The sequence below is a fragment of the Cygnus atratus genome, chromosome 19, assembly GCF_013377495.2.
Source record: "Cygnus atratus isolate AKBS03 ecotype Queensland, Australia chromosome 19, CAtr_DNAZoo_HiC_assembly, whole genome shotgun sequence".
Classification (NCBI taxonomy): domain Eukaryota; kingdom Metazoa; phylum Chordata; class Aves; order Anseriformes; family Anatidae; genus Cygnus; species Cygnus atratus.
The window spans coordinates 10,494,655-10,509,376 of NC_066380.1; the positions used below are offsets into that span (position 1 = coordinate 10,494,655).

The 14,722-nt window shown below is 47.6% G+C and overlaps 2 protein-coding genes and 2 non-coding genes across 4 annotated transcripts in view; 1 reads left to right on the forward strand and 3 right to left on the reverse strand.

Annotated features, from left to right (window-relative positions):
- Nucleotides 1–1,052: 1,052 nt before the first annotated feature.
- On the reverse strand, nt 1,053–3,704 carry RPL12 (ribosomal protein L12). The gene is made up of 7 exons (XM_035564696.2): nt 3,530–3,704; nt 3,369–3,442; nt 3,133–3,231; nt 2,409–2,490; nt 1,879–1,965; nt 1,236–1,348; nt 1,053–1,146 (listed from the first exon to the last, which is right to left on the reverse strand). The coding sequence occupies exons 1-7, from the start codon at nt 3,564–3,566 to the stop codon at nt 1,141–1,143; spliced, it is 498 nt and encodes a 165-aa protein (XP_035420589.1). The 5' UTR covers nt 3,567–3,704; the 3' UTR covers nt 1,053–1,140.
- Nucleotides 2,108–2,232, reverse strand: LOC118257122 (small nucleolar RNA SNORA65). Its single transcript, XR_004781468.1, has one exon. It is a non-coding gene; the product is annotated as a small nucleolar RNA SNORA65 (small nucleolar RNA).
- LOC118257123 (small nucleolar RNA SNORA65) lies at nt 2,674–2,802 on the reverse strand. The gene has a single exon (XR_004781469.1). It is a non-coding gene; the product is annotated as a small nucleolar RNA SNORA65 (small nucleolar RNA).
- Nucleotides 3,705–3,734: 30 nt separating the features above from the next.
- The window catches only part of LRSAM1 (leucine rich repeat and sterile alpha motif containing 1), a 28,646-nt gene continuing 17,658 nt past the window's right edge, over nt 3,735–14,722 (forward strand). The window contains exons 1-8 of the mRNA XM_035564599.2: nt 3,735–3,801; nt 7,210–7,392; nt 9,223–9,279; nt 10,884–10,928; nt 11,395–11,472; nt 12,436–12,504; nt 13,346–13,430; nt 14,568–14,689. Coding sequence (XP_035420492.1) covers nt 7,321–7,392; nt 9,223–9,279; nt 10,884–10,928; nt 11,395–11,472; nt 12,436–12,504; nt 13,346–13,430; nt 14,568–14,689 — 528 coding nt within the window. The 5' untranslated portion in view covers nt 3,735–3,801; nt 7,210–7,320. The remainder of the gene's footprint in view (nt 3,802–7,209; nt 7,393–9,222; nt 9,280–10,883; nt 10,929–11,394; nt 11,473–12,435; nt 12,505–13,345; nt 13,431–14,567; nt 14,690–14,722) is intronic.

Consider the following 14,722-nt stretch of genomic DNA (forward strand, 5'->3'; position numbering starts at 1 on the left):
TAAACCTTTCACTTTCCTCAGGTTTTACAGCATACCTCTCCTCCACCCCCGGTTTTCAGCCAGGTTTCAGGTTGTTCCTTGGCAGGCAGTAAACTGGACTTACAGAACACTCATACAAAGGGAAATACCAACACGAACTGCTTATTTTTCTTTCAGAGACACCAGGACCTGGAGCATATGATGTAGAGAGGGGCTATCGAGCTTGCTTACCTAGCTCCCCCAGCATCACCATTCAAGGAGTCAGGAGACCCAAGAGACATGAAACCGGTCCCTTTACAACTCTTTGAAATGGAGAGAACCAAAGGATTCCACTCCTAATCAAAGGGCTTGCTCCTCTTCTTTGGTGAGGAATGCACAAAAGTTCATGTCATTCTAGGGTGTACTTGTCCTGGTCACCAAAAAAATCCTGCCTCTGCTTCAAGGCAGAAGAAAAAGCTGAGCAAAGGATCCCATCTGTCTACAACAGAAAAACTCACAAATTCACCTAAGCCGGATGTTCCTAGTGTTGGCTAAATGCCAGGCCACACTCCACACCATCAGGCACAAATGCTGAGCGAAGAGCTATGAACTTAACAAGGACTTAAAGCCACGTGTAGGATTTTATTTCTAACAGGGACAGAGCATTTTCATCCCACAAGCACACACAGCTACTCTTAACTCAGTTACGTGGACAGGCAACCTCGGGCACAGCAGCGCACCTGGCTGTGCTGGCTCAGGGGAAGGGGGCCCTGTTACAACCCCACTTACCCTGATGAAGGGCACTACCTGTAGCTGCTGGAGCCGTGCATCTGGCACTGCAAGAGCTCACACTTCACACACGACAAATTAGCAGTGTTTGCCCTCTGCACCACATGGGAATGTTTGCTCAAGGCAACTCTACTTCTGTAAGCTCTGTGTTGCTGCAAGGAAACGATCTCGGAAATGAGCACCCTGCAGCTTCCAGTTCGTGTAAGAACCATCACACCTTGGTACCTCTGCACAGGGCAGGCAGACCCTGGCCCAGACCCGCTACGCACAGCATGGGACAAGGACAAATTAAGCCAGTCACACTGTTTACAGACAGCTTGGTGTTTTATTAAGCATTTAAGGTGTTACAAAAAAAACCTTAAGGAACCTTCATTCAGCAACTTTTCTGCACTCTTAGCTCTGTTGAGAAAAGCAAATACAGCTCATTAGTAAAGAGCCCTTTAGTAAATAAATTAATACAGCAGTTTCAGCTAGAGATGGATACTTACAGCTGGGCACTCAATCACCCCATTATTGATGTCATCAATGATATCATGTGGGTGCCTGCCATCAATGCTACAGCCCACAGACTGGGCAGTTCCAAGAATCTCCTTAATTGTCCCTGTAGTTAGAAGAAAGCTCGTCAATGCTTTAACACAGGAAAAAAAAGAAAGCAAGTAGAGAACTCAATTCTAACACCCTCAGCTGTCTCATGCTCCTTCCCTTGGAGGTCTGCAGCCACAGGGTTCAGAACGAGACAGCAGGCAGCTGAAGCCAGTTCTGGTGTACTCATTTCCAGAAGCATCCAGAAAAGCCCTTTATGTCTGTTACAAGCAAGCTTAGCGCCCAGCTGGTTGCTGCCTACTACTCAGCCTCATACAGTGATGAAAGCAGGTACTGTAGCCAGGTCAGGAATGCTGAGGTGAGTCCTGACACACACCCATACCCTGCACTGCCTCCATCAGGAGGTAAGAGGCTGGCTGTGAGGCTGTTCGTGTGCTAGAGCCGACAGTTTAGTGTCAGAGCAAACAATGTGTAGAAGGAGCTTTAACACCAGAGCCATGAGGCCATCCCAGGGATCAAACCAGAGCCTGAGACACTCAGATCAAGCAGCAGGAGGACTCAGTACAAACCCCTAAGACCAGCACTTACCTGACAGCTCTCGAGCCAGGGATCTGTGCCTCATCTGCCGAGCAATGTTCACTACCTCATCGAAGCTGACGCTGCCACTGTGCTTTACTGTGAAGCAAAGCAATGGCACAGTAAGCTCACTGAAGCACAGCACACTTCCAGCTCCCCACACTATTAGAGAAGCACCATTCCAGCACTCAGACACACGGAGACCAGAGGTTACTAGCTACAGTGGCACTGCCATAAACACTCCTGTTCCCAGCCTTCGGCACAAAGTTACCCACAAGAATAACTCTGTTTCCTAGGTTGGCATTTACTATCAGCTCACCTCTGGACTGTACTATCACTGCATTACAAGGCAGGTACAGTGGCGGGTGGCTATTCTAGTTGTCTTGAAGGTATACAAACTTGACTGTACACAAGTATATCCTGCTGCCCAAGATAGTCCCCTGGCACTTGTCTGCCAGTTTATGCCAAACAATCTAGAGGCAGGTATATGCTCCCTCTTAGCACCAAATGACATTCAGAACTAAAACCAGAAGAAAACTTACTGTTTTTCTGCTTCTTCCTGTCACGGGGAGGCTCCTTCAGAGCTTTGATAATCAAGGCAGAGGCAGAAGGAACAACTTCTATCTGAATGAAAAGAGATTAATTCTTTTTTCCCCCTTATCTCAGCAGGTAAATAATGCAAATACTTGACCTAGCAGTCAGTGTCTGGAGAGCTAGCTGCCCAGAGCACTGCATTTCAGTTAGCTCAGTGGTTAGCACGCAGCCGGGTGTACCGGCCAGCACGTGGCCTCCTCCCGTGAAGCAGAGGCTTGTTCCCAGCCGTTCGGCACAGGCCTCTCCACAACCAGAAGAGAACTGCTTCCTGGGCTGGGGCTTCCTCTCAGCTCACCACTGGAATATACCAGCCACTGAATTCAAGACAGGTATAGTGGCGGGTGGCTGCAGGATGAGTTCAGGATTTTTTTTTTTTTTAAACTATTTCTGTGCTCCTTGACACGTTTTTCTAGGTCAAATGCTTTATATGCATACAGAACTGCTGCGTCACTCAGGCCAGGAGCACTCAGAAGGATCAGACAGCTGCATTTCTGCCAAGGTCTTCCCCAGAAGACCCCCACACAGCTCACCATGTGGAACTCATTTTATCCACCTCGGAAGGATGAAGGGCTGAGTCGACCCTGCCGGGATTTACGCTTGTGGTTCGGGCAAGCAGAGCTCCTTCCTGCTCAGCGCTTGCACCACAAAGCCATCCCTCGTGGCATCGAGTACCTGAGCTTGCCTGTTCTGGATGGTGAGCTTCACCGTGATCCTCAGCCCCTTCCAGTCGCCCGTGGCCTTGGCAATGTCATCGCCGACTTTTTTGGGGGACTGCGAAGAGCGGAGATGTTAGAGACACAAAAATAAAGCTTGGACAGCGGTGGGGAGCACCGCACTTCACCCAGCCACCATGCCCGCAGCTCCCCGCACCTCACAGCCCCCCGATCCCCCCCGTCCCCGTCACGTACCAGCCCGAGGGGTCCGATCTTGGGGGCCAGAGCGGAGGTGGCGCCGACCTCCCCGCCGGTGCAGCGCAGGTACACTGCGGGCACAGCAACGCCTCGTCAGACCGGGCCGCGCCTCCCGCCCGCCCGCCCGCCCGCCCGCCGCCCCCCGGCCCGGCACGTACCGACTTTCACCTCCGTGGGGTCGAACTTGGGCGGCATGGCGGCGGCGCCGGGGCGCGGATGGCGGCAGATGGAGCCGGATCCTGACGGGGCGGCGGCGGAAAGGCGGCAGGCCCCGCGGGGGCGGTGGATATACCCGCCGGGCTCTCGCGAGAGGCGCCGCCCGCTCGCAACATGGCGGCGGGGGCGGTGCCATGGCGGGTGTGGGCGGTGGGAGGGGCGTCATGGCGGGGGAGGCGGGGCTGGGCGGGGCGCGTCATGGCGGAGGGGAGAGGTGAGCGGGGCCGGGCCGGGGGGCGCGGGGTAGTCGGTCCCCCGGGTCTCGGCGGCGGGTGAGGGACCCTCGGGGGTCTCAGGGTGGGGATGGGGGTGCCTGAGGGGGGCTGCTGCCCGCTGCTGCTGCTGCTGCTGCTGCTGCTGCTGCTGCTGCTGCTGCTGTCGGCGGCTTGGGGCCGGCTCTGAGGAGAGGAGGACGGAGGAGGAGGAGGAGGACGAAGGATGCAGGGGCAGCGGGTGGAGGCACGGAGGGTGCCCGGAGCTGGGGCAGGCGGCCCCGCACAGCCCCGGCGGTTCTGACCCCGGAGGATGCAGCCTGCCTGCCTTCAGCTGCCTGCCAGCCCCCGTTGTGGTACAGCGCCATGCCGCCTCTGTGGGGCCCGGAGCGCTTTAAAAGTCAGGGTTTGGATTGGACATTTTTGTAGAGCCGTGCTGCTATCCGATTGCTTTTTTTTTTTTAAATTACAACTCTGTTTTCGTTTTGCTCTCGACGTCCAAGCAGCTGCGGGCTGTAAAACGCGCGGTGGGCATTCCCCAGCCCTGTCTCCTGCCTGTGCCTAGGCAGAGCTGTGCCTGCAGAGCCCGGCTGCTGGCGTCCTTAGGGCTGCAGTTCGTGGATGCTCGCCTACTGCAGGGTGGGTGCTGTCCAGGCACCTGTGGGTAGTTTTCTTTCCATGACTAAAATAAATAAAACTGCAGTGCATAAGTTGTAGTCACATGCCAGCTTCTCTTCATTGACTGACAAGTGCCTGTCTCACCGGTCTGCAGAGCCAGTGTCACAGGGAGAAACAGCTTTGCTGCCTGCAGATTTGATGTGTCTTTTCGTTGAAGCAAATTTTGATGTTTAATCCATCTAATAAGTCTCTGATCCTTCCTCTTCTGCCCAAAGCGGTTCTTTCCCTGTTGAACTATGTATCCTTCAGCCTTCATCTCTTTGCGTTTTCTTGGGTGAAAATTAAATAATGATTTTCCACTGTCCGTAGGATTAATAAAAGATATCTAGCTGTAACAGAGAAAGGTAAGAAGGGTCAAAGAGATGTATAAGTCCTCAGCAAAGTGTTCTTCAGCAATGTTATTGTTACCTTGCTGCATGTACTCTTGTCCTGGTTTCTCATCTTTAAATTTCCTTCTTTTGTTTCTGTCTGTGATGTCGGACCTTTGTTTATGGCTCTTGATTGCATTCCTGGATTTCCTAACTGCATCTCCTGACAGTTACCTTCCTTTCTTGCTTAATCTTTTGATTTTTTGCTCTTACCCATCCCTTCTGGCTTGCCTTGACTGGTGAGCCTGTTGACTTCATGGTGAGCAGAGACAGTGGGGGCGGTGGGTGGGCCACAGTGAGCGTTCCACAGAATCGTAGCATTGGAAGGGACCCGCAAGGGTCATCGAGTCCAGCTCCTAATTTGGGCATTTCAGTCGTCCAAACTTATTAAAAAGGTAGCAAAGTGGGATGTCAGGGAAAGAATCGTGAAACTGCTGGAGTCTGATTCTAGCACGCTGAAGTAATTTTTTGCCACCTTCTGCTGCATCTCTTGGCTTGTTCTGGTAGACAGGTATGACAGCAGTACACTGAAACAGGGCAGATCTTTGCCTCCTTGTTTCTGGAATGAAATGGTGGATAGTTCCTTGAATGCATGTAGGCTAAAGTTATATCTTGCTTTAACAATAAGGATTTATCTACATAAAACTCTTAGTTTTTGGTAAGGCTCCCCTTGTGTGAGGAACAGCTCTGACTGTATCCTGTGGCTACATGCTTTTCAGTGTAGTTTGAGACCAATTTGTAGCTGCTGAGCTGGCAGAGAACAATCTTTTTTATGTGTAACACGAGCTTTAGTGAACACTAAACCAGCTCCATTGTGAAGCTGTGCCATTTGCTGGTGAACATTTAGGGAATGTATTGGTGAAATATTGCCTCTATTGTATTGATTTTAAAATGATGTTAAAAAAAATAAAAAAAAAAACCTTTCAGTGCAAGTTTCGTAGAGTGTGTCTTGACTTGGACTTTTGGCAGCTGTAGCTCCTGCCTCGGCCATGCAGTGCTGATCCCCACGTACCCCGGGGCTTCCTGCCCAGCCGGTAGCTCCCCCCTTCTGGGCTCACTGCTGCAGTTCTGCTCTGCTCTGCCCTATCCCACTCTTACTCCCAAGCCGGATTCAGTCCCACCTGTGTCAGCTCTTTGTGAAGCCCTTGTCCAGCAGCACTCCCAACTCTAACTTTCTGCATTGCTGGTTTCTGCCCAGTCTCCCCGTTTTTTGTCCAGCCTTATGTTTCTGCTGTTCGTTCAAAATCTGCCAGCACACTCCCTATTTCTCCCCTGCTGAGTCAGAGCCTTTTTCCAGAATCGACTCTGGTTTCTGTTACCCCTTCATCCACCCCCAGTTGTGATTTCAGGAGGCATCTTACAGCAATCTGCTCTTTCCTCTCCTGGTTCAATTTCTCTTTCCTTCACAATTGCATCAGCCCGCATCTTTGCATACAGTCTGGCTGAATTAATAGAAAAACATTCTCCAGCTCTCAGTCCCATGGTGACCCATTTTGGGGAAGATCTGACTGCCCTGTAAGCCCTGGCCAGGGGCGACAATTTGGTCACGTGCAGGGCTGCAAAGGGCAGGAGGAGCTCAGCGGGGTGGTGGAGACACGCAGCCTGGGTGAAGCGTGCGAGTCCGGGGGAGGCAGATGGCTCACCCCAGCACATCTGGGAGACAGCAATCGGCTCTGGTGTGTAGTCAGAGTTTTTCTGAAGTTAGGTTATTTTGGCTTTACAGGCAGCTCTTAGACTATTGGAAATTAATTTTGCTTTATAAGCCTATAAAAAATGTGACATTAAGTTATTAGGTATTTAGGCAGCAAATCTTCACCTCCCTGGGTGACTAAAATAGGAAAAGTGTTGCTGTGCAACTGCTTCTGTGCAGAAAGCAAATGAACCCAGTGTTTTGTTAACTCTGGATAACCCCTGCCCTAAAGTTTAAGGTCCTGGCCTCTTACAGTGGAGCCGAGAAGCAAAGCAAGCTTAGCTTGGGTGTCCTGACTCCTGCGTCTGTTCGGAGCCCCAGGGAACCAGCTGCGTGACGTGCCAGAGGGGGCCCTGCTGTAGCCAGTAGTCGTGAAGTCCCCTTCCAACAGCTGCCTGTATTCTGGTCTGTGTTAGGGTCTTGCCTTGTCTCACCTGCTCTGGAAGGTGAAGGCAGCCACGTTGCTCTCCATTAGGAATTGTTCACATTTCTAACCTAGCTTTATTCTATATTATTTTACAATTGCTTATTATTTTTGTGACTCACGTTAACACTTCTGCTGTGGAGGTGTGATGGCTCTGCCTGTTTGATCAGACCAAAGAAAGGCCTAAACAAGGACAATTGCTGGGTGGTGATTTTCTCTCTCTCTTTTTTTTTTTTTCTTCACTTACTAGAGCGCAGTTCTGTAGTCCAGGTTCCCTGCAAACACGTGCTCTGGGAACCACCGGCCTTTATTTGTGCTGATAGTTTGTGCCATTGAGACGGAGCTGTAGTCACAGCTAAAGATGCCACTCTTCTTCCGTAAGAAGAAACCCAGTGATGATGCTCGGAAGCGCCTTGAATACCAAATGTGCCTGGTAAGCAATGTCGACATCTCTTCTGTTCTCTGCACCTAGTCCTGGTGAGTCGGTAGGCCCCCCACATTACCAGTAATCATATTACTGATCCCACCAAGTCTGCAGGTCGTGTTCCTAGCATATGTCAGAGAGTTCCTGCTTTCCTGGTCTGCTCGTGCCTTCCCCTCCACATGTCCCCACTGTGCTACTTCTTTCCCTCTCTGCCCGTGTGGTTCTACGTAATGTCTACCACACCGCATGCCTCGTGCCCATCCGGGACCTCATCCATCCTTTCTCCTGCATGCCATTTCACTATGACAGATCTCCCAGTTTGCTTTTCCTAGTAAGAAGCCTGTGCCATCTGCTTTCCCACCATGCTTGGCTTTTCTTGTGCCCCTCTTTTGCTTTTCATTATTATTTCTACCTGTCGTTCAGAGGACTAACTTGTTAGACACAGATGGGGAGAGGCGCGGCTCAAAGACAGTTCTGGTTATACTGACAGTTTTCAGTTGGTGTCATCAGTGAGTTCACTAACTGGAGGGTTGCAGATGTACTTACTGATAAGGTACAAGTCTCCGTTCTCTGTTGCTCTTTCCTGGTTTTCTGGTGTCTCTGAATCCCTAGAGATTTGTCCGCTGATACATGAAATTTGGAGTGGTCCACATGTGGTCCACATCTAGTAAGAGAAGTTATGAATTCAATGTAAGGTCTCAAAGGCAGGCAAACACAAAGTTTTTTCCTGGACTAGCATTTGGCCAGGATTCTCTGGGGTGGATCCTCAGCAGGTTGCTGTCATGCCAGTCAGGTCACCAGAACTACCTGTCTGACAGCAGCCACAGATTTAAAGCAATCTTCTTTTGAATTATTATCCCTATTCTGCTGTAGGAACATTGCACAGACCAGTGCTGTGTTCTACCCCAGAGGCAGCTCTATTTTAGGAACGACAAAATTATTCCTGTTGGATGTCAGTAAAGTAGTTTGGAAAGGAAAGCTCTGTTACGTACCAGTAATTAAAACAGTTTTACTGTATTTATTCAGTTAGTAGGGTTTCTGTCCAGCTCCTGTGGGAATGGAGAGGGATAACTTCAACTGTCTATTCTAGGATTAGTTCTGTATTGCACATACGTAGTCTTGGGTCAGAATATCAAGTTCTGAAAACCTACTGGAGGCACTACCACGAGCAGGTTTTATTGCCTCATACAGCATCTTGTGTTTAAGAAATAACTCCAGAGATGTAATGCTGCTCAAAGCTAGATTTGTCCAATTTCATTGCTGTTAGCAGCTGCTTTGGGTCTGTCTGATAAGAACATGGAAAGCCACTTTTGTCCAGAAGCAGTGAATCCTTGCTTCTTCTTATACAGCAAAGTTGGCTCTGCAAGTCTACTGGAAGCAGGAAGGCAACAGCAGTTTTTTTGTTTCTCCATGCAGTGTGGAAGGTCCATTGTCTGGGTGAGACACGCCAATGACACAAAAGGCTCTTCACAGGCTAGGAGGGCACTGCTGTTGCTCATAGCGAGTGCGTCACTGGTGCTTGAGAACCCATCATTTCCTTTCTGTGTGCTCTCAGTTAAAATTGCAGAATTAGGATGTGATTTGGTTCTTCATGCAGAAATTCATTCATAGCACCAAGAGGGTTTTTTTCTGCAGTTTGGCTTCCTGGTTGCTTTTGATTGCTGCAGTTGTAGCAGCACTCCCTTTGCTCGTGGTGGTTTCATCAAGTTGCGTATTTGCAGCAGAGAACTGTAATTACATTTTGTAGGGAGGGGCCAGTTGAGTAGTTCTGTCAATATGCAGGAAGAAGCCATTTATCTGCATGTTCTGACTCTCTGGATACACATCTTCTCTTTCCAGGCAAAAGAGGCTGGTGCCGATGATGTTCTTGACATATCTAAGTGTGAACTTTCAGAGGTATGTTCTCTACAACTTCTGATATTAGCTGACAGGTCTGATTTCTCAGTCTACTCCTTGTTACCAGACATCAGATTTTGTATTATGTCTATGAGCTTCGAGACAGAAATGACCTTGGGCCTGCTTCACTTCTTACCGTGTGTGTTGAGTTCGGTCTTTCAGGCATGGGCTTCCTCCTCTTTTTTGTCCTATCCTATTTGATGCTTCCATGCTAATTCTGTGTTGGGAATCCTTTTTCATTTGACAAAATGGGAAGGGCAGAGCAGTCTCAAACCCTCCTTGGTATGACAAATTATGCTAGTCACAAGGGACTTTTTTTGCAAAAAGCTAACTATTTCTAAGTTAGAGCTACGAAGTCTGCCACTTGCACTTATTTTCTCTGTAAGTGCAAATCCCTGGTCCCAGGTTGCTAGTTGAGGATGGAAATCTCACTTCCAGTTTGGCTTCTGTTATTGTAGCCAACTAAATTAGAAACGAGCTGGCTGCTGGAGTGTGAGTGGTTAGTGACAGATTGCCAGGCCTTCAGTGGAGGTACAGTTTTGTATTCTGGCAGCTAGGCAATCCTGTTAAGCAGAAGCCCATTGCTATTTGACTCTCAGTTTTTGTTTATTGTCCTGTGTTTCTAAAACATTTGTACCTGTGCACCCTTTTGTCACAGGATGCCTTTGCCAAGCAAGCTAATGGTTATTGTATTGCTCTTTGAGGAGAGATTTGGGATCATCCAGGAGCGTATAGCTGTCTACTGTGCAGCATGAAATGGCTTTGCTGTCTTTGGGATATTTTGTTCCAAGACCAGAAGCCAGTGGCATCTTGTGTGTAGGTTTGTGAGCTGTGTGGGACAGTTTGTAAGCCAGTCTGAGTAAAAGGGTGGCAGACAGAACGTGTACTGAATTAGCTCCATTCATAGCTGCAGCTGGTGTTGGATCCCAAGCTGCTCCTTTTGGATTGGTACCCTAGAACGCTGTCTTGCTGTTTCTTTTAGCCTTTGTAGTTTAATAAATAAAGCAAGCCATGAGTTTGGCCTTAAAATTAACTCTGAAATTAGAGACAAGGCACTGATTTAGCCAATAGCAGTTCCATTCTGCAGAGCAGGTGACAGTGCTCACAGCCCTGGCTGGCACTGGCTGAATTTGCTGGAATATCACTTTTCTGATTGTCCCTCTCCTGCAGAGCCTAGCATACATGAAGACACTGAGTCCTGATGTTGCTCACCTTTGTCACTTAGCCCACTGCAGCGTGTTTGCCAAGGTTACAAAACCATAGAATACACTTATGTGATGACTAAGTGAAAATATGCCTGAACTCTTGAGTCATCTGTACATTGAATATTAAGTCATGCAGGACCTGGACTCCTGCCTAAGCCTCAGTCTGTTCTGCGCTCTGCGCCACGCTGTCATGTTGTGGAGAGCCACTGCAAGCTGCTTAAATGGAAGCTAACCAGCAAGCACTGGCATCCTGGGCCAAAACAGGTGGCAAAAATTTTAAGTACCATGCGCATTTTCATTAAAGTTAATTATTCAGACTTTACAGGTGAATACTGTAGGAGTGCTTAGAAATATAGTATCTTGTGAAATCTGATGGGACTATTTTTTAATTGTTTTCAGGTTCCTTACGGGGCCTTTGCAACTTGTAAAGTCTTGCAAAAAAAGGTAATGTTACAACCCAGTATTGTTAGATAGTTCTGTTCTTATGCTTGAGTATTACTGTTATATTTAAAATAACTGTATTTAGTTTTTTATATGTTGTTTCAGAAGAAGTTTGCTTGTGATGCATTTGGCGATTTGTATGATACTAAATCGAGAGCAATTTGGGCAGAACTAATCCTCTGTGTGTGTTTTAGATATAATTTCTTTCATGAAAGATGAGATGATTAGTTCTATCTTAGCCTATCTAATGATGTTTCTCATGAAAATAACTAAACTCTTGTTTAGATCTCACGTTAAATGTTTGACCTGTGAAAATCCATTTGCTATTTTACTATTTTAATATTTTAGATGATACAGAATAAGATACTGAACTCTTATGCGACCTCTGCAATTAAATCTTAACAAATGTGCTTGTTCTAGACTGCAGTGACTCTTGTGCTCATGTTTCAATGGGATTTTTCCTCCTCAGGTGCTGATTATTCATACAAATAATCTTACATCTTTAGTTCCAAAGTCCTGTAGCCTTCTGAGTCTCATAACTGTGAAGGTAATTGTGACTCTTAACTGTTAATTTGCAACCTCTTTTCCTTGCATTCTAGCTGCATTAAAACACCCCCCCCCCCCCCCAAATCTTCCTGTCTGACTGTTGTTCCCAGAAACTGGTAACAAAATGTGAAACCTTCCTTTCGTGGGTTTACAGATCAGCCACCTCCAAAGTGAACAGATAGTGGTAGCTGAGTGCTTTGTCTAAAATCATAGGCAGTCCCACGCTTCAGTTATCCTCCGCACTACCTCACACTTCCCCCCTCAGCAGCCTCTCACAGCGGTGGTCCGTCTTGGTGGAAAAGCCAAGGGTGGAATGTGCTGTGGGGTGGATCCCTCTCTTTCCTTCACTGGTGGGTCACTTGAACGTGAACAAAACTGATGAAGGGGGACAGCGTGTGACAGGGCAGTGTTGCTGTTCCTGTCATATAAATGGTGAGGGCTTCCAGCTCCACCACCCTTGTGCTGTGGTTCCACAAGAGGCAAGGTCATTCCAGCAGGTCACTGCCCCCCAGAGTAGAATATCTTCAGCAGTAGTCCTGCTCTTTCCCTGTGCCAGTGCTGGTGTTGGTATTTCCATGTGCTGGTCTTTCCATAGAGCAGTTCAGCTCACTGACCCTGCAGAAAACATCTTTTTTTTTTTTTTTTTTTTTTTTTTTTTTTTTTTTTCTGCCAGGTTGGTTTCATGGGGATAATTTAGCCACTTGGCTCATCCAGTTTTGTGGAACAGTTCCCTTGGTGTCACTCCTCTCCCTAATCATCTGTTTCTTTTTATCAATGTATGGAGGCTGGAGTTTTCATAAGATCTGCAAGAGTTAAGTGCGTATGTCTCATTGAAAACTAAAGCCACTTTTTGAAGCCCTATTGGAAGAGAATAGCTTTCATTGCTTGATAATTCATGACCTTTCATTCTAGCACCTTAGTGTCTTTCCCCAACATTGTCTGGTGAAATTATCTACTCTTCCAGGTTCTAGATCTGCATGATAACCAACTGGCATCACTTCCTGTTGATATTGGTCAGCTAACATCTCTTCAGGTAAAAGATTTGCTGTATCCCAAGTGTCTGTAAAAGGCACATTAAGGGACAGCATAAATATGGGGTTCCACTGCTATTTGTTTTATAATTAGCTACAATTTAAATGGTGATCCTCAAAGTGTCAGATCTGTGTCATTGACTTTATTGTCACTGTGTTGAACTGGCTTTTTGGAGAGGGAGACCAGGAGAAGAGCATACTGAATTATATAGTCCCTGCTTAGTGCAAGGGCTGTTAGTCCGAATAGCTCACACTGTGCCAAGCCAGGGCTGTGAGCAAGTGGAGCTGGAGTTTCCAATCCAGTTGGATTCCTAAAATATTCAGATTTTACCATTCTCCCTGGTGTGATTATGTTGAGAACTCAGCGCAGTGTGTCACAGTGCACCTCTGAGGATCCCCTCTGTTTGAGGGCGCACCTTTGGATGCATGGCATCACCATTCAGTCGCTTGTTCTCCTGTGTGCACTGGGCTGGGGGAGTGTGGCCTGGGAGGAAGGGACACTCAGATTTCCAGTTCCTGCACCTGCATTCAGCACCTACTTTGGCTGTTGGCTGTGAATACATGCAGTAGCTAGATGTATCTGTATCCAGGGTTCTAGAAAATCAGCTCTCTGGGTTTTCAGCCTATGGATCTAAGCAGTATTAATAGACATGCGTTTTTCCTTGTCAGACGATTAAGGGTTCATTCTAATAGCTTTTTCATTCTTATAACCTAGAAGGCAGTATCTAAAATGACTTCACATTGGCCTTCTGGGCCTGAAGGTAGTCCCAACAGCATAGATGTATAGAAGACCTGAGAATTGTATAAAGAATATCTTGAATATCTTTTCTGTTAATACCTTAGGTCCTAAACCTTGGACGGAATCTCTTAAAATGTCTTCCACAATCTATAGGAGATCTTGCCCAGCTCCAGATCCTCAATGTGAAAGGTATGGCATGTTTCTTCTTGGTGCTCTGGGCAAAGCACCATTTATTTTCTGGGTTGTGTTGAGCTGCATTAGGGATTATACTTTTGATCCAAGGCAGGAACCAAATGGTTTACATTATGAATGTTAAGGAAGAACATGAGACAGATTTCAATTCAAAAATTTCTGTGAGTTATTAGGAATAACTATGGTTGTTTGACTGCTTCTTAACAAATATACACACTATCTGCCTTGATTTCCTGGCATATGGTTCAATTCACGGCTCTTGGATCAGACAATTATCATCAGATGATAATTTCATTCATCCCACTGCCTTTTTTCAAAGGAGAGTTTGTTGGGTCATCGTGCGTGATCTCAAGAGCCAAAAGCTTCTCTGTGTGCCTGCATGTTGCCAGCACTTTAACGCCCAAGCTGACTCATTTCTGCGATGAGGCCTGCTAAGAGGGCTCAAGGCACACATCTTCCTTCAGAAGCATGAGACCCATACAGAGCTGGGCACCCAGAGCTCAGTCCTGTGAGCCTGTGTAACCTTCCAGGTTTGCACAACCCTAAAACTAAGGTCACAATTGTATCTTTTTTTTAAGACTCTTGGACATTTTCCTGATACACCATGCCATAAATCTGGGAGAAAAAGGAACCTTTGTTACAGGAAGTTGTTGCTGAAACAGGGAAGAAGATGGAGGGCAAGGAACTTGGAGGTGTGGCTCAGCCTATTGCTGTATCCATCTGCAACATCTGGCCTCTGACCTCTAAATTTGCAGTCCCACATTCAGTTCCCTTTCTCTTGTCTCTGGGATTTACACTGAAGGAGGGAAGGCTCCATATTATGAATATTCTCCTAATAAAGAGCACAGGTGGAGTCTGTCGCAGTGACCTCAGCTGAGAAGGCTGTTTTGGCTTGTGGAAGCACTGCTGGATCTGTGCAATTGGGCTGTGTACAAGTCGATCCCATTTGCCTTGGTTGTCAGTGGCGGTATTTGGAGTCCTGGTGTGCCCTGTGACAACCCCATCCCTGTAGCAGAGTACAGAAAGCGGCTCACAGGTGTCTCTTACAGATACAGTTTGGTGTTCCAGTAGATGAACATGCTGGGTGCAGCTTTGGCAAGGTTGCATGGCACTAAATGACTTTTCCCCCCGTAGGCAATAAGCTGAAGGAGCTGCCTGCAACTGTGAGTGGCTTGCGGAGTTTGCGCACTCTGGATATCAGCGAGAACCTCCTGGAAGAACTGCCCCGGGTGCTGGCTCACATCCGCACACTGGAGGTATGCACCCAGCCAGCTGTCTCTGTGTCTCCC

Bases quoted from the DNA above. Each gene is read 5' to 3' on its own strand.
- RPL12 (XM_035564696.2), bottom strand. From the start codon at position 3,566: ATGCCGCCCAAGTTCGACCCCACGGAGGTGAAAGTCG. The intron at 3,232-3,368 runs GTACGTGACGGG...CGCTCTTCGCAG, and splicing joins AGATCGGACCCCTCGGGCTG to TCCCCCAAAAAAGTCGGCGA. The intron at 1,966-2,408 runs GTAAGTTTTCTT...TTTGCTTCACAG, and splicing joins CAGGAAGAAGCAGAAAAACA to TAAAGCACAGTGGCAGCGTC.